Below are 18,753 nucleotides of genomic sequence, written 5' to 3'. Positions count from 1 at the left end.
AGTTAGACGAAACGAGCCAGTTTTAAACTAACGGGGCATTGTTTTGAATCCCAAAAGAATTTTAACTTTGTTATATTGTTGAAAACATTATTCATGGTTGTGTTTTTTTTTAAATGTATCCTTTTCATTAGCTTGCGACGACAAAATTTTGTTTGCTTGGGGAGGGAAAAGTCTGTTCCATTTCACTCAGTGGTATGTAGGCAGTTGAGATGTGCCTGTCTGTACAACATGCATTGCGCAGAGTCAAGTTTGCCTAGTTGAGAGGAAGCTCGCCTTTTGCACACTTGCATTGACATGTTCCTTCTTGAATTTGGACTATTGTAGCAGATCTATGCGATGTATTGTGTCATTATGTGAAATCTTATTTTTGTTTCTGTAAAAATATACATATATATATATACATATATATATATATTTATGCATTGTGAAAATGCAGTCCATGGTGTAAAATTGTACATATTCCTAAATCCCTAACAACCTGTACTAAACTATATGTACAAAGAACTATGCTGTCTTATTTATGTTTTGTTTACATAATGTATAGTTTTTTAAGTATTTTAGTAATTTTGGACCAGTGAACTGTTGGCAACAATGCAGAAGAGTCTGCATGTAATAAACTGAGTTGCTGTATTTCTTTGTCTGAATGCCATTTTTAAGATGTGTGGAAAGAATGTGTAGTATAAAGGAAGGCCGGTTCTTTACAAAAAGGAATTGAAGCTGAGCAATTTGGATTAAGAATAGCTAGGGGATCCTGGGGTGCCACTGTGGAATAAGCACTAGACTGAAAGGTCGCCTTGAACCACAAGGTCGGTGACTCAAAATCACCATCCTCCTTGGACGCCCTATACAGGGTTGCTGTGAGTCAGAACCGACTTGATGGCATTAACAACGAAAACGCGTATTTGTAGAGGACATTAGAGAGTTCACACTTGCCCTTTCACCTGATTCTCATAGTACTCCTGAGAGAGAGCCCTAGGTGGTGACTAAAATAAGCTGCTCCTTAGCTTCTCTATTTAATCCTTTCCCCGTGGCTCTGTGGGATAAGCACAGAACTGTGAACCGTGGAGTCGGTGGTTCGAGCCCAGAGCGTCTCTGACTGAATGATGAGGCCTCCCGCTCCTGCAGAGTTGAAGTGGACTCAGCAGCGCTTCACTACCACCTTCTGTTATAAAATTGCACCGGAGAGTTCATCGTTTTCACATTTCCCTTTTCATGCACCCACCAAATGCTGACTGAAATAAGTGATCTTTCTTCAGGTGAATGTGATTGATTAATATTTGTTTATATAGCCCAGATAAACTTTTTTATGGCCTTTTATTTTTAAATAATTTTAAATTTATAGGAAATTACAAAGATACTGATCAGGCAGAGAAGCCTTTGTATACTCTTGACCCAATTTTCCCGAAATTTTTTAAAAACTGAGGCATTGCTTCATAATGGCCGATTATCCAAATGTTCTAAAAATGTGAGTTTTTTTGTTTTTTCTTTTTTTAATTCAGAATAAAACGTGAATGTAGGTACCTTAAGTTCATTATGAAGTGTTTTCCATTTGCTTTTTTGTTTTTTAAACCCAGAGGAATTCTTTAAATTCCCTAAAAGCAAACTGTATGGGCCCACTGATGTCAGGGTTTGACTTTCTAGCAGTATTTAGACTATGCCCCATTCTAGTCAATGCGAGCTTCTCTGTTTATCGACTCGTCAAGCCCTCGATCTTACTGGAGCTGCTGCTTGCATCCCCTTCCACAGTCCATGGATAAACGCTGTTCAACATCATCACTCCGAGTTGCTGTCTGCAGTTGACAATAGTACTGAAGAGCGGACCTGAAGACTTTGATACCATATAGACACCTATCAAGTGGAGAATGGAGCGAGGGTTTGCCTAGAAAGCTGCTAAAGGCTCTCAAAAAACCTCGCTCCTCTCAGACGACCCCTTTGCCAATCCCGGCTGTGCCCTGCATAGTCACCCTCCCACTTCCCCTGTCTGTAGAGAGACCTTAGCTTTCAGAAAGGTGACGTGTGAAGTATGTTGTACACAAGCGGTGCTCGGTTCATGAACATCTATGTTCCGCTTTTCAGACAGAACTGCTTAATCGTCAGAGCCACGTCCAGATACCGATTTCCTGAAATACCTGTGCCCTGACTTGAATTTCAGGGTCAGATCTAAACTAACGAGCCACTAAACCTCTTCCAACTCCAAAACCCACGTCTTGACTTCACTGATGGTGAAGTCTAACATCATTTGGCATTTCTACCTACTCACCTCAAGGAGCTCTGGTAGCGTAGTGGTTACGAATCGGGCTGCGAACCTTAAGGCCAGCAGTTCGAAACCACCAGGCGCTCCGCGGGAGAAAGATGAGGCGTTCTGCTCCTGTAAAGATTTACAGCCTCAGAAACCCTGTACAGGGTCCCTATGGGTCGGAACCGACTCAACGGCACTTAACAACAACAACAACCTACTCACCTCTGGTCACTGAGTTCTCTTAAAAGTGCCTAGAGAGTTCGAATCCCCTTTCCGTATGTTCTTCTCTTTCAGTCTTCACATTCCAGCACAACTGGCTTTTCATTCCATCCCACCTCACATCCTGCTGGCCCTACCTCAGCCAACCCCTTGCAGTTGTGGGGGGAGCATCCTCACATTGCTACCTGAGGAACTGGGTCATCTGGCTGGCTGTGCTCGTCATCGTAAATGTTCGAGCATGCCGTATTAACACCCTACGCGGTGGTACTTCCTCTTTTCTCATTTCCTGTGGGTTTTCTGCTCAGTGAGAGAGTCTGTCTACTCCAGTAAAGATTTACAACTAAACACAGGTTGCTATGAGACGGAATTGACGTGATGGCAGTGGGTGAGTGGGCAGGGATACACAAATTTCCCAAAAGCACTTGGGGAGGTACTGAAGCTTTTGAAGCAAAAGTGATAGCACCCTCAGAAAGCAGAGCTAACGAGACTCCTCACTGAGGGTTATGGGAGATAACGGATGTCAAGTTGCCCAATACCTAACCACACAGGAGGGGTTTGGTAAACTGTAGCTGCTGTCATGCTTCACAAGAGCCTTCATGGTTGCAGTACATAATCGTAAGGTTGATGGTTCAAACCCACCAACTGCTCCACAAGAGAGGGAGGCTATCTGGTCCTGTAAAGGTTTGCTGTCTTAGAAAGCATACGTAACAATTGTATACTGCCCTACGGGCTTGCTAGGAGTCAAAATTGCCTTGATGGCAATGGATTTGGGCAGAGATGAAGTAAGTAATCATGAATTTACTTGGGTTTACTAATCTGTAGTGACCACCACTCGTCTGTCAGTTTGTTGTACTGTGGTGGCCTGCTTGTTTGCTGTGAGGCTGGAAGCTATGCCATCGGTATTTTAAATTCCAGCAGGGTCACCCACGGTGGAGAGGTTTCAGCAGAGCCTCCAGACTAACCAATTCCGAATGATGAACCACTGAAAGTCTTATAAACAGAAGCAGAACACTGTCAGATACAGTGCCCGAAGATGAGCCTCTCACGTTGGAAAATCTCAAAATACAACTGAGGAAGAGCTGCCTCCTCAAAGTAAGAGTAGACCTTGATGGCGAGAATGGAGCAAAATTTTCAGGACCTTTGTTTGCTGATGGGGTGCAACTCAAAATGAGAAGAAACAGCTTCAGATAATCCACTCATAATCAAAACGTTCAATGTACGAAGTATGAATCTAGAAAAATTGGAAATCATGAAAAATAAAATGCATGAAAGTTGATATCCTAGGCAGTGTTACTGTTGTTCGTTATCACTGAGTCAGTTCTGACTCATAGCAAACCCGGATACGGTTTCCAAGCAGCGGCTGGTGGGTTTGTACTACTGAGCTTATGGTTAACAGTCCGGTGCTTATCCTACAGTTACACAGGACTCCATGCTAAGTATTGGTGAGCTGGAATTAACTGGTATTGGCCATTTGGAATTGGACAATCGTACAGCTTACTATGCCAGGAACAACAAATTTAAGAGGAATGGCATATTCTCGTCAAAAAGTACATTTCAAAATCTATCGTGAAGTACAATCGTGTCTGTGGTAGGATAATACCGGTGGGATACTGCACTGGACTGTAAGGTCAGCAGTTCAAATTCAATAACCACTCCTCGGAAACCCTATAAGGGTCACTATGGGCCAGAACCAACTCGACGGCACATAACAAAAATAACAATAAGGAAGACCAAGTTAATACCACTATACAAATGTATGCACCTACCACTGAAGACGATGATGATGAATTCTACCAGTACTTTCCGTCTGAAAATTGATCACACAAAATCTGAAGGGTAAAAAGAATTATGAGTATAAATTCCTACATCAGCCTGAGGTTAGTACTAAACTAATTGTAAAAGTGTTTAGTTGGAGGTAGCTTTGTGTGTATGTGAATGTTTTGTATTGTTTCTTTTAAGTTAAAATGTATGGGGACAGATGCGAGAGGGCTTCAAAAACTTCATGGAAAAATGGAATGAAAAGATAATGGAATTTTCTCATAAATTTTTTGAACTCCTCCCCCCTCCCCACCCCCACCCTCCCATATTGTTAATTTTACAGGGTTCTTATAACAATTCCCATATGAGTATCAGGAATCCTGGTATGGTGGTTCAAGCCCACCAGCTGCTCCTCAGAAACCCTACACAGGGTTGCTATGGGTCAGAACCGACTCAGTGGCACTTCACAACAACATATGAGTATCAATAATCTTTATTGTTGTAAATCTCTCCTCCCAGACATTGGTGGTGATGGTGGTAGTGGTTCTAGGTTCTGACTTAGAGCCCCCGTGTGGAAGCAGATCACCAAGCCTGCCCTCTGAGGCGCCTCCGGTGGGTTCCCACTGCCAAACTTTCAACTAATCGTTGAGTGCCGAATCATTCGTGCCACCCAGGGACCCATGAATAAGGAAGCACGTACAAATACTGATGAGTTTGAGTTACAGTGGTGAAGAAGAATATTCAAAGTACCATGGACTGCCAGAAGAACAAACAAATCTGTGTTAGAAGTAGTCCAGCCAGAGTGCTCCTTAGAAACCAGGATGGCCAGACTTCATCTTTCATAGTGCAGACATAGAGAAGGACATCATGCTTGGTACAAGTGGAGGAACAGTGAAAAGGAAGAAGACCCGCAACGTGATCGATTGGCACAGTGGCAGCCACAGTGGGATCAAGCGTAGGTTGGCACAGGACCAGACACTGTTTTGTTCTGTTGTGCATAGGGTTGATATGAGTTAGTACCAACTTCACAGCATCTAATAACAACAACAAAGAGTCTATAGATTTATGAGCCATTACTACTGACAGAGACTATTCCTGTGTTCTTACAAGGTTTATTGATCAAGTTTTCCCCATATTAATATTTCTCATCACTGCCTCACTTGATTAGTACTGCTCATTCATCTCCTAAGAACTCGACGTGACTTCAAGTGCAGAACATTAGTCGTCTTGAGCAGAAGCGTTCAAGGGCACCGTGTCGGCGTCTCTGGCTCTCAGGGTGAATAAGGCGGTGGTGATTGTTGTACAAAGTGTTTCTCATAGGTGTGTGGAGCATTGGGGACCTGGGAGAATAAAAGAGAACAGGGCTAGGCCATAGGACATTCGTTACTGGGGGAGGAGACAAGGCAAAGTAATTCACTCTATACACATACAGCTGCTGTTGACAGACACTTCTAAGTGTTCACGTCTAACTTCTGTCCAGTTCAGTCATTGTAAATTGCTGTCCAGTAGATCCTGACTCATGACCATCTCGTGAGTACAGAGTATAACTGTGCTCCATAGAATTTTCAAAACTAACCTTTAGAAACAGATTGCCACGCCATTCTTCCGTGGCACCACTCAGTGAGTTTGAACCACCCACCTTTGGCTAGTGGTCTAGCACACTATTTGTGTCACCGAGGGACTGATGCCCAAGTAGTAGGAGTTAACATTTCGCAAGTGGGTATGTTGAAACATTATTGCGGGAAGGATAGAGACAAATAGAGTTTGGGGAGTTTCCAAATCTCCAAAAAACCCCAGCTGAGTTATGCCTGGTTTGCTTTGTCAGTAGAAGCACTAAACCCTAATCATGAATATTTTACCCTGTGTCTTAGTTCATTGTTGTTGAGGAGTCAGTTCCAACCCATAGTGACCCTGCATAGGGTTTCCAAGGAACAGCTGCTGAGTTTGAACCACTGACCTTGTGGTTCACAGTCTAGTGCTTATCCTACAGCATTACACCAGGATTCCATGGTGGTGGTGGTGTGCTGTGGAGGAGTCAGTTCCAACTCATAGCAGCCCTGCATAGGGTTTCCAAGGCTGTAAATCTTTACTGGAGCAGAAAGCCTCATCTTTCTCCTGTGAAAACAACTGGTAGTTTCCAACTGCTGGCCTTGAGGTTCGCAGCCCGACTCGTAATCACCATGCTACCAGAGCTCCTTTCTGAGTTCACTAGTACTGCTATAACAGAAACACCACACGGGGGGGTGGACACTTAAACAGAAATGGATTCTCCCACAGTTTAGGAGGCCAGAGGTCCAAATTCAGAGGACCGGCTCTTGGGAAAGGCTTTCCCTTTCTCTGTCGCTCCATGGACAAGTCCTGGTCTCCTTTCAGCATCAGTAAGCCCAGCATTCCTTGGAGCTCTCCATGCGTCTCGGATGTCCCTGGATCAGGGACACACTCCACTTCTGGCTCTTCTTTCTCGGAGTTAGTAGTTGCCCTCCTTCTTTGCTCCCATCTCTCTCCCTTTTAAATCTTGTAAAATAAAAGGTGTTGCAGGCCACACCCCCAAATAAACTTCCTTTCAGTTGATTGGCTGCTCATTTCAGATGTCATTATGGTTAGTGATTACATTCTATTAGGTCTCATCATGGGGATTATTGCTGCTCTTAGTGTCGTCAAGTCGGTTCTGACTCATAACAACTCTGTATAGGGTTTCCAAGGAGCTGCTGGTGAGTTTGAACTGCCAACCTTGGGATTAGCAGTCTGGTGCTTAATTTACAACACTATAACAGGAGTCCTTCCGTCTTAACTGTCAAACCACTGGGAACCCAGATCCAGCCAACTTTACACAAAACCTCAATTATCACACAATGCTTGTTGTTGTGAAGTGCCATTGAGTCAGTTCTGACCCATAGCGACCCTGTATAGGGTTTCCAAGGAGTAGCTAGTGAGCTTGAACCACCGACCTTGCAGTTCAAATGATTTTGCAGTCTGGCGTATTAGCCCACAGCGCTACATCAGTGCTTACAGACACTAATATGTGTTTCATCTCTCCAGATCTGTAGACCAGAGATGTGGCAGCACTGGTGAATGGTACTATGTTACCTGCTGATAGATCTGCTGAGCACACTGAAAGGAGCTTCAGAAGGTTCATGGAAAAGTAGAACTGAAAGATAATGGAATTTTTACACACACTTTTTATAGACCCCTCATAATGCTCACAGCAATTCCGGAAGATATTTTCAATGTTTCCATGTTACAGATAAGGAAACTGCAGCACAGAGAGGTCAAGTCTCTTGTCTAAGGTCACACAGCTACTAAGTGGTGGAGCCTAGACTCAAACAGAGTCAGTGTACGCACATCCACGAGTGGACCTCACAGAGTTAGTGGGAAAACAGAATGAAAAGATACTGGCATTTTACCATGAGCTTTCTGAAGCCCCCCACCCCCCATGGGTACCAGTGCTGTCCAATAGAAACACTGTATCAGGCCAACCACATATGTAACTTTAAATTTCCCAATAAGCCACATTACAAAAATAAACAGTGATATTAGTTTTAATATTTAATTCATAACAAAATATCATTTCAACATTTTAATAAATAGTTTTAAAAAATCATTCATCAGCTATTTATATTATTTTTTCTCATACTCTTGTTAAGTGCCGTTGAGTCGGTTCCGACCCATAACGACCCTACATAAGGTTTCTGATACTACAAAAACCAGAAAAACTAACTGATTACCTTCCAATCAATGCTGACTCATAGCGCCCCCGTGTGTTACAGGGTAGAACTGGGCCCCATAGGGTTTTCTTGGCTGGAATCTTTATGAAAGTAGATAGCTAGGGTAGGGCTTTCTTCTGCAGAACTACCAGGTATGGGCTAACCACCAACCTTTAGATCAATAGTCCAGAGTGACCCATCTGCACTACCTGTGGGCCTTGGTACCTATTACAGCACATCTTATATCAGACATGCGCTGGGCTGCAAAGTCAGTTTGAACCACAAGGTTGGCAGTTCAAGCTCACCAGCCACTCCTTGGAAACCCTATACAGGATTGCTACGAGTCAGAACTGACTCGACGGCACTTCACAACAACAAGACCTCTATTTCAAATGTTGTAGGTGGCAGGTGTTGCTGTACCACACAGCCTGGTTCCGTGCAATTTAGAATGAGCACTTTCTTTCCTTCACTCAGATATAATTCAGGAAAAAGACAAATGTTCTGGAAACATAAAACAAAAGTGTATTCTATCGAGAACCGCGTTCTGTCTTTGGACTGGTATATGTAAGACTCCCACTATGCACCATGGGAAATCTGGGCATGAGAAGACACTTTATGAAAATCTCTCTGTATCCCTTGTTTATTTGTTCTAACAGAGATGCTTTTATTCACTTGCATTAAAAGTGGCCATACACAGAATTACCAAGACACAGGATCCCAACTTACCACAGGTCCATAGACAACATCCTTGAGATGTAGTTTGCTTTCCTGATGAGCAAGCTCCTTGTATGGGTGTCCTTTCCTCAGGGTGTTCTGGGTACCAGGATGAAGGCTTTTGCCCTGAAACATGAAGGCATGGGGGTCACTGGATGAGACGACATCATGGAGTCCAAGTCCGAAGAACAGGTTCTTTGTCCTACCACCTACTAGCTGTGCATCTTCAGTCTAGTCACTTTACCTCTCTGAGCTTCAGGTTTTGCCTTGTCGTATGAAGATAATACCACCTGCTTCTGTGAGTTGTGAGGATGCACTACAGGTGAGCACCTGGTACCCACTTGTTAGACAAAAGAAGTTTTTGAAGGGAAAGAGTGAATCAAAAGATGAACCTCAGAAACTAAAATGCAAGGAGAGTGGAATGGAACCAGAAAGGCAAGAGTAGAGCCAATATCACAACGGAGACTTGGGAGCTCCTTGACTGCGGGGACATGCTATTTCTTTCCTCCCATAAAGGAGCTCTGGTAGCGTAGTGGTTACGAATTGGGCTGCGAACCTTACGGTCAGCAGTTCGAAACTACCAGCCACTCCACGGGAGAAAGATGAGGCTTTCTGCCCCTGTAAAGATTTACAGCCCTGGAAACCCTGTACAGGGTCTCTATGGGTCAGAACCAACTTGATGGCACTTAACAACAACATAATGACAGCAGAACACCTTAAACATTCCTAATAGTTTGTGCGTATCTCTTGATAGGAACACTGTGGTAGCTCTGAACTTGCAACTCAAGTTGCAGCCATGATGATAAATCTAAGTTGGAGCCCCCGAGTGTTACACACGGCTAACATGCACTTAGGAAGAAAAGCCTGGTGGTCTTTCCTGGGGGGGCACAGTTCTCCTCTCATACACACGGGGTTACCAGGAATTTGGAGTTGGTTTAATGGCAGCTGACCTTGGTTTATAAGGTAAGTACTGCCCAGGACTAACGAGGGAAGCAGGGCTGAAAGCTTGGTTTGGTGCTTGCATAGCCTAAGAGTGATGACCCACCCACCCCCATCCCTAGGCCAGAATAACAGAGAGTCAGGACGGGACCCTGACTTGGCTTAGAGTTGATGGCACTCGGTGATAACAAAGGTTTCTAGTTGCTTTTATTTTCATTTTGCATTCTTCACAGCTAAAGCTGATTGTTGCCCTCAATCACAGTTCGCTAGGCTTGCCTTCAAAGGTGGGTTTGAATCGTCAACCTTCCACCTACTAATTGAGCCTTGAACATTGGCACCCTTCAAGACCACCCCCCCCAGCAGTGGCACTCAAACTTCAGCATCACGGGGAGGGATTGTTAAGCACAGATTGCGGGGTCTCTTCCTCCATCTCTGATGCAGTGAGACTGGGGTGAGATACAACAGTCTACATTTCTAACAAATCCATGATGCTGTGGTCGCAGCTGCTCTGCAGACAAGTTGCCACCTTCTGGCCAGCACTTGGGGCGACTCTCCCTGTTACCACCCTTGATACGTCATCCAAACCACTGCCATCAAGTCCCTTCAGACTCAGTGACCCTAGATGGTGGTGACGGTGTGCTGCTAACACGATTCCAACTCATAGTGACCCTGTACCGGGTTTCCAAGGCTGTACATCTTTGCAGGAGCAGAAAGCCTCATCTTTCTCCAGCAGAGCGGTTGGTGGGCTTGAACCACCGACCTTGTGGTTTGCTTATCCTACAGCCATCCCTAACAATCCTATACAGGACAAAGCAAAATCTCCCAGAAGGTTTCCAAGGCAGTGATCATTACAGAAGTAGATTGCCACATCACTAAGTAGCACCCATTTATCCTGTGGAGCATCTGGTAAGTTATCGCCACCAACTTTCTGGTTAGCAGCCAAACGCTAATGGCTGCACATGCAGGGCTCCTGAGTGGTCTGCCAGCTCTCAGAACTTCTCAGAAGTGGGAAGGGGCTCCTGGGTATGGAGGGCTCTCATCCCCCCCGCACACACACACACAGTGAGAAGGACACCCACCTGCACAGTCCTGTATCCGATTCGTCGTCTACAATACCAGCAACTCAGGAGCAATAAGATTCCCAAAATCACAATCAGGATGCCAATCCCTGCGGCCCTGGCAAGAAACAGACAAAACCAACTTGGCACAGAAACACTGTTCTAGATGATGCATAAGGTGGACTTCACACAACAGTGTGGACAGTGTGAACCTAATGGTGACCGCTGCATGGCAGTTCACACCACCCAACAAAACCTCTGTTTCCAAACAGGGCCGTATTTACAGGCATGAACTTGTGAATAGCTTTGTTGTTGTTAGTTGCTGTTGAATCGGCACCAACTCAGCGATATTATGCACAACAGAGCCTGAGCCAACCTCAAATCACTGGACAACTTTGGAGGGATGGCTCAGGTGTATTTACAGGTATGGACTTCTGAGTAACTTTGAGGGCACACAATTCAGTCCCTGGCACTGGCTCAGGTGTATTTACAGGTATGGACTTCTGAGTAACTTTGAGGGCACACAATTCAGTCCCTGGCACTGGCTCAGGTGTATTTACAGGTATGGACTTCTGAGTAACTTTGAGGGCACACAATTTAGTCCCTGGCACTGACTCAGGCCTTGAGTCTGTATGGAGACACTTAGCCTAACAGATCTCCTGGTTACCTACATGTCTCTGCCCTTCTCTGTCTAGAATCACAGACTCTCAGGACAGAGGCACCTTGGGAAGGCCATCCAGTCCCTCTACCCCCAGATAACCCAAGAAGATGAGGGTAGGTGGGCATTCTTGCTTGGTCTGTACAACCGTCTAAACACAAGTTTTATTTCATGAACAACTAGTAACCACACCAGAAGGGTCCATCACAACTGAAATGCTCGTGTGGTCAAATGTCTCTGTTTCATATTGTTGTTCTGTTGTTAGGTGTCATTGAGTCATTCCTGGCTCATCGTGACTCTGTGTACAACAGGACTAAACACCGTCTGGTTCTGTTCGTACGACTGCCTCTTGGTCTGTGTACAGGTTCCACATAAGCACAATAATGTGTTCTGAAATTCTCATCTCTCACAATGTTACCTTTACTTGTTATGATCCACCATATTCGAATGCCTTTCTAGGGTGGGGAACGTCTGGCCCAAGGGCTTTATGAAGCCCATTGAATCATTTTGTCTGGTCCTGCCAAAGAAACCACAGTTCCAGCCATCACATTAAGGGTGAGTTAATTAAACATTTGACCACACATTTGTGGTTGTTGTTAAGTGCTGTTGAGTCGGTTTCAAACCATAGCAACTCTGTATAGGGTTTCCAAGGAGCAGCTGGTGAACTTGAACTGCCAACCTTGTAGATCCAATTGACTTTGCAGTCCAGCGCATTAACCCAAAACGCCACAACAGGACTCCACACATAGCAGCTAATTTTTAAGTTGATAATTTTTTATGGCCTGTAAATGTTGTTATAATTTTTGGCAGAAAAAAAGGGTCCCCATTCTTGGCTAGTCAATAAAATGCAGGTAAATATCTTTCTGGTATTCTTTGTTTTCAGCCAAGATCCGTCTGACATCAGCATCCGCATCAAAATCCAGCTTGAATTTCTGGCAGCTCCTTGTCCATTACTGCTGAAACCTGTTTTGAATTGTCTTCAGTAAATCTTTCCTTGCATGAGATATGAATGATGTTGTTCAATAAATTCCACATTCTGTTGGATCACCTTTCTTTGGACATAGTTGGGGAGGACAAACCGTTGAAATCCGAACAACAGCATGAAAGGGTTGACTTCACTTTTGGAAGAACTCTTCCTCAAATATTATCTCAGATGAACTTTATGCAGCGGATACCATAAATGGTGGTTCAAATGAAATTTCAGTTTTTTGTTCGTCCTGTTGGAACCCAACTGAGAGAATGCCCCCCTACCCCTTCCATTCCCGCCGCACACCCAGGGTGCCTTCCCGCTCTCTGTTCCCATGATGCTGTTCCCAAACATTTCCAAATCCACTGCCACCAAGTCAATTCCAATCCACAGTGACCCCAGAGGACAGAGCACAGCTGCCCTTCAGGGCTTTCGAGACGGAATCTTTACAGAAGCGGATAGCCTCATCTTTCTCCTTTGGAGCAGTGGGTGGGTTTGAACTGTCCAACCTTGTGATTAGCAGTCCAGTGCTTATTCTACAGCACCACCAGAGCTCTCCTTCGCGTATACATGGCTAATCGTATGTATTGTTTTGTTAAGTACCATCAAGTTGGCCCCAACTCAAAGCAACCCTGTATAAGGTTTCTAAGGAGGGGCTGGTGAGTTTGAACTGCCGACCTTGCAGTTAGCAGTCCAGTACTTATCCTATTGTGCCACACCAAGAATCCCCTAGAAGACTAGTTGTTGTTGTTAAGTGCTGTGGAGAAGGTTCCAACTCATAGTGACCCTGTATAAGGTTTCCAAGGAGCATCTGGTGGGTTTGAACTGCCAACCTTGCAGCTAGTAGTCCAGTACTTATCCTATTGTGCCACACCATGACTCCGTAGTAAATACTTATTTTCATCTATCATAATACACAACGCCTTGTCTTAGGTTAAGGCTGCAGCCCAGAAATGATGTCCCATCATCACCCAGTACTGAGTTTGCAGGTGAAGGTGCACACCTCTGACCTGCATTCTCAGCAGCTCTGAGACCACTTCAGGAGTCTAAGAGCTGGGGTGTTTCTACGGACTGAGAGAAAACCCAAATCCAAACCAGCTGCCAGGGAATCGGTTCCAACTCCTAGGGACCCTGTGTAGGGTTTCCAAGGCCGCCAGTCTTTACGGGAGCAGACAACCTCATCTTCCTTATAAGGGAGCAGCTGGTGGGTTTGAGCTGCTGACCTAGTGATTAGCTTATCCTACAGTGCCACCCATAAGGAGCTCTGGTAGAATGGTGGTTATGAATCGGGCTGCTAACCTCAGGGTCAGCAGTTCGAAACTACCAGCTGTTCCCTGAGAGAAAGATGAGGCTTTCAGCTCCCGTAAAGATTTACAGCCTTGGAAACCCTGTGCAGGGTCACTATGAGTCGGAACCGACTCCACAGCACACAACCAGCACCACAGCACCACCCGTACTCCTTAAAGACCCAAGAAAGAGGTATATAAACCCACAAACACAACCCAAACTTGGGTGGCTTCCAGCCTGCGAATCTAAGGTCCAGCCCCAGTAGTGGTGACAAACAGTTCCCATCAAGTTGATTCTAACCCCTAGTGACCCCATGTGTTTTTCCAGTGGCTGATTTTTCCACTGTAGGTTGCCAGACCTTTCTTCTGAGGTACCTCTGCACAGACTCGAACCTCCAGCCTTTCAGTTAGCAACTAAGTACAATAACTGTTTGTAGGAACTCCAGACAAATAGTCATAATTTAAAACCACTGTCATCACGCCAGTTCCAACTTGCAGTGACCGTGTAAGACAGAGTAGAGCGTCCCATAGCATTTCCAAGGCAGTAGTCTCTATGAGAGCAAACTTCCACATCTTTCTCCCTTGGAGCTGCTGGTGGGTTTGAACTACTGACCTTTCAGTTAGCAGTTGACTGCTTGCCCACTGCACCACTAGGGCTCCGAGAAGGTTGTTGTTGCTGCTGTTAGGTGCCACCAAGTAGGTTCCGACCCATAGTGAGCCTGGGTACAACAGAACAAAGCCCTGCCCAGTCCTGTGGCATCCTCACAATCACTACTGTGATGGAGCCCATTGGCGCTGCCACTGTGTCAGCCCATCTCATTGGGGGTCTCCCTCTTTTCATTGACCCTCCACTTTATCAAGAATGATGTCCTTCTCCAGGGACTGGTCCCTCCTTATAATATGGCCACAGTATGAGAGATGAAATCTGGCCATCTTGAATCCGGCCATCTTGGATGTAAGGAGAATCCTGGTTGTAATTCTTCCAACTAGAGTTGTTTGCTCCTTTGGCAGTCCATGGTATCTTCAATATTCTTCTCCAACATCATAATTCAAATGCATCAATTCTTCTACGGTCTTTCTTAGTCATTGTCCAGTTTCCTTGTTGTTATTGTTGTTAAGTGTTGTCGAGTTGGTTCCACCTATGGTTGATGGTTATGTGCCGCGGAGTCAGTTCCAACTCATAGAGACCCTGTACAGGGTTTCTGAGGCTGTAAATCTTTACGGGAGCAGAAAGCCTCATCTGCCTCCCACAGAACAACTGGTAGTTTTGAACCGCAGACCTTGAGGTTCGCAGCCCGATTTGTAACCACTATGCTACCAGAACTCTCCTATATAGAGCTTCTGAGAAGCAACTGGTGAGCTTGAACCACCGACCTTGCAGTTCAAACTGACTTTGAAGTCCAGTGCATTAACCCACAGCGCCACAACTTCCTAGAAGGTATCAACTGTGAAATCTGTGTGATAAACACATATTGCTGTTACTGTTAGGGACCATGGAGTCCATTTTGATTCATGGTGTTCCCCCCCACCCCACCAGCAAACACACACACTCATGATAGAGTCCAACTGTGCTCTACAGGATTTTCAGTGACTAAGTCTTTCGAAGTCAATCACCAGGACTTTCTTCCAAGGTGCCTCTGAACTCAAACCTTCAAACTTTCAGTTAGCAGCCGAACACATGACCTGTTTGCACCACCCAGAGACCCCATAGCAGGGTCCAGCTTTCTGCTTTCTTAGTTCCTTGCTTGATGTGCCCGAGAGAACCTGAGTGAACTGCATGTGGGACACGGCCTCCTCACCCTGTAGTTGGGGTGCTCACTCTTGAGGGAGAAGAACACGAGGGAGGGTTACGGACAGGCATGCACAGGTGGGTTGGCAACCTGCATCAGCAAATGACCCCTGAGAAACTCCCCCACCCCACCAGGTCTTGTTTGGAACTTACTCTTCAGCCGTGATGGAGGCGTGTCCATATCCCTTCCTGGGGTAACCACGGATGAGGTGAGCATCTTCTTTCGGCATCCTGTGGGGTCAGGACACCTAGCGGAGGGACACGTGGCATCATGTGATGCACCTGAGGGTCCTTGCCCGTCACCCCTTAGAATCACAGCTGCATTCTCTCCAGGAGTACAGCAACTGTGAGACGGCTTATACCTTCTTCTTTCAGGCTTTTAATATCAAGGGCTTTGGAAAGAGTTCAGGTTTGTAACCGCCTCCTGCTCCCCTGCCCCCCAAAATCCAAACGATCGCCATGGATTCAGTTCTAACTCCCAGAGACCCCGTGTGTTCAGAGTAGAGCTGCTTCATGGGGTTTTCATGGCTGTGACCTGTCAGTAGTAGTTTTCCAGGCCCTTCTTCTGAGACACCTCTGAGTGGGTGTGCCCAGTTCTTACCCATTTGTGCCATCCAAGGTCAACAAGCATTTTATTTTAGTGTAAGTATATAGTATGGACTGTCATAAGAACAAACACATCTGTATTGGAGGAAGGACAACCAGAAAGCTCCTTAGAAACCAGGAGGGCCAGACTTCGTCTCTCATAGACTTTGGACATAGTATCAGGAGGGACCAATACCTGGAGAAGGACATCATGCTCAGTTAAGTGGAGGGTCCACTCAAAAGAAAGAGACTCCCCCAACAAGATGGATTGGCACAGTTGTAGCAACAATGGCCTCAAGAGTAGCAGCAATTGTGGACGTGGTCCAGAAGCGGGTGGTGTTTCGTTGTGTTGTACATAGGGTCACTATGGGCCGGAAATGACTTGACGTACTTAACAACATATATTATGCAATAATGTGTGTGTGTTTATTTGGAGTCCTGGTGTAGCACTGTAGGATGAGCACTGGATTGCTAACTACAAGGTTGGTGGTTCAAACCTACCAACTGCTCCTCGGAAATCCTATACAGGGTTGCTATGTGTCAGAACCGACTTGACGGCATTAACAATTTTTATGGAAGGTGCCCTAGTGGTACTGTGGGTTAGTTGTTGGGCCTCTAACTTCTGCAGCCACCCCGCAGAAGGAAGGGGAGGGTGTGTACGCCTGTAAAGAGTTACTGTCCTAGAAACACTCCTGAGTGGGAACCGACTCAGGAATGCCTTTTTGGGAAGCAGATCACCAGGTCTTGCTTTCTTGGTGCTGCTGGGTGGCTTTGAACTGCCAATATTTAGGATAGCTGTTGCTGTTGTTGTTGTTGTTAAATGCTGTCAAGTCAGCTTTGACCCATAGCGACCCTGTATAGGATTTCCGAGGAGCAGCTGGGGAGCTTGAACTGCCGACCCTGCGGTTCATACTGACTTTGCAGTCCAGCGCATTAACCTGCAGTGCCAATAACCAAGAGCAAATCCTTTGTGTCACCAGGAACCTGAAGTCTCATGACTAGTATTTAAAAACAACTTTTTAAATTGTTTAATAACATAAAACACAGTAAAACACACACACACAAAGGACAAAATTTTCATGAACAGAAATATCATGATTAAAAGTGTTCTTTGAAACCAGTCATTGAAAATTCTTTCCCTTTTCTTCTCTCTCATTGTTACTGTGGGTTTTGGGGTTCTGGTCCCCACAGGGTGATAGGAATGAGCTCCGGCGCTGGAGAGCGGAGCAGGGTCAACATGAAACCCTTTCCAGTGGGTGTTTTATCTGTAATTCTCCTTTTTCGGGTGGGTAATGTAGGGGTGAGCCCTGTGTTCAAAATACTGATGCAGAACTCAATTAATTCTACCTAAATCCTTTTTGTAAGTTTTTGCCTCCATCTGAGCCCGGATATGGCACTGTAGGATAAACATTGGACTGCTAACCACAAGGTCAGCAGTTTAAACTCACCGACAGCGCTCAGAAACTCTACCCAGGGTTGCTATTAGTCGAAACCAACTTAACAGCATACAGCACCCACCACATATCTCAAGCTCAAGGAGTCCTCGAGGCGCTGTGGTTAGACACTGGGCTGCCAGCTGACATCGGTTAGCAGTTCAAACCCACCAGTCGCACCTCTGGAGAAAGATGAAGCTGTCTGCTGTCTTAATGATTTGCAGAGTCGGAAACCCCATGCAGGCTCACTGTGAGTTGGAATCAGTGGCTGTGAGTGGAATATTTCAAGCTCAGAGCTGTGACAACCGGTCTTGTCAACTCATGGCCACCCTATACACAATGGAGCAAAATATGCCTGCCTGACTCAGCGCCATCCCACAGATCCACTGGGCTTTCATTGGCTGATTTTCAGGCCTTTTTTCTTAGTCTGTCTTAGTGTGGAAATTTTGTTGAAAGTGTTCAGCATCATAGCAACACACAAGCTTCTACTGACAAATGGGCAGTGGCTTCACATGAGGAATACTGGCCAGGATTCAAACCTGAGCCTCCAGCATGGAAGGTGCAAATTCTACCACTGCCCACCACTACCCCTGTGGCATCCATGTGGGGACAGCGAATGCATTTCATTCCTTTAAGTGACAGGAGACCACGTCTAAAGCAGGGGAGGCTGCCTCTCCCCCCTGAGAACCTGCTTTTCCAGTGTTTCTGCTCTTCTTCTCGGAAGTCTAGGAGGGCTGAGAAGAATTCTGGGGGAGACTTGGCAAGTCCTCAGGAGTCAGAGAAATTCAAACATTGAGGAGAAATTCTGCTACAACCAAGCCTCAGGGAGGCAACCCAAGAGGATGAGGCCACCCACCAGAATCCCCGCAACCCTGCTAAAAGATAGCCATGAATTGTGGGTGAGCAGGCAGCGTGCTTACCTTCCTCGTGTGAGCCCTTGCATCGGCTGGTCAGCTGTGTGTGAAAACGGCTCTTCTGCCTGCCTCTTAACCTAACGTTTTCCCCTCTGGTCTTGAGTCCCATGATGATCACAAGCCTGGAGTTCTGATGGGATTGTCTGTGATTGCTTAATTGGCATGAAAGAACCGGCTTCATCCCTCCCCTCCCAAAGCCACCGCTAACTCTGGCTTCTGGTTTCTCCATGTCCCAATGCTTCTCCCTAGAAAAGCAATTTCTTTTCAATGCTGGTCCTTTCTCCCTAGGGTGGCTGATAAATACAGGGCACCTTGTCAGATCTGAATTTCAGATAAACAGTAAATACTTTTTTAGTATACTTGTAAGAGGGAGTTTCAGAAAGTTCATGGGAAAATGGAATTGAAAGATAATGGAGTTTTTTTCATGAACTTTTTGAAGTGCCCGTATGCTATTGTGTATTGCATAGTAGATGTATGTCTTGTGTAACAT

The 18,753-nt window shown here is 45.5% G+C and overlaps 1 protein-coding gene across 1 annotated transcript; it reads right to left on the bottom strand.

Annotated features, from left to right (window-relative positions):
• Positions 1 to 5,487: 5,487 nt before the first annotated feature.
• MLANA (melan-A) lies at positions 5,488 to 15,561 on the bottom strand. Its single transcript, XM_006863842.1, has 4 exons — positions 15,485 to 15,561; positions 10,653 to 10,749; positions 8,647 to 8,760; positions 5,488 to 5,556 (listed from the first exon to the last, which is right to left on the bottom strand). Exons 1-4 carry the CDS (start codon positions 15,559 to 15,561, stop codon positions 5,488 to 5,490), a joined length of 357 nt encoding a protein of 118 aa, XP_006863904.1.
• Positions 15,562 to 18,753: the final 3,192 nt, after the last annotated feature.

The sequence above is a fragment of the Chrysochloris asiatica genome, unplaced genomic scaffold (genome assembly GCF_000296735.1).
Source record: "Chrysochloris asiatica unplaced genomic scaffold, ChrAsi1.0 scaffold00056, whole genome shotgun sequence".
Classification (NCBI taxonomy): domain Eukaryota; kingdom Metazoa; phylum Chordata; class Mammalia; order Afrosoricida; family Chrysochloridae; genus Chrysochloris; species Chrysochloris asiatica.
This window is presented reverse-complemented; position numbering and strand designations above follow the sequence as displayed.

Bases quoted from the DNA above. Each gene is read 5' to 3' on its own strand.
- MLANA (XM_006863842.1), bottom strand. From the start codon at position 15,561: ATGCCGAAAGAAGATGCTCACCTCATCCGTGGTTACCCCAGGAAGGGA. The intron at 10,750-15,484 runs GTAAGTTCCAAA...GTTTCTTGCCAG, and splicing joins GCCTCCATCACGGCTGAAGA to GGCCGCAGGGATTGGCATCC. The intron at 5,557-8,646 runs GTAAGTTGGGAT...TTATTCTCCCAG, and splicing joins ATGTTGTCTATGGACCTGTG to GTCCCCAATGCTCCACACAC.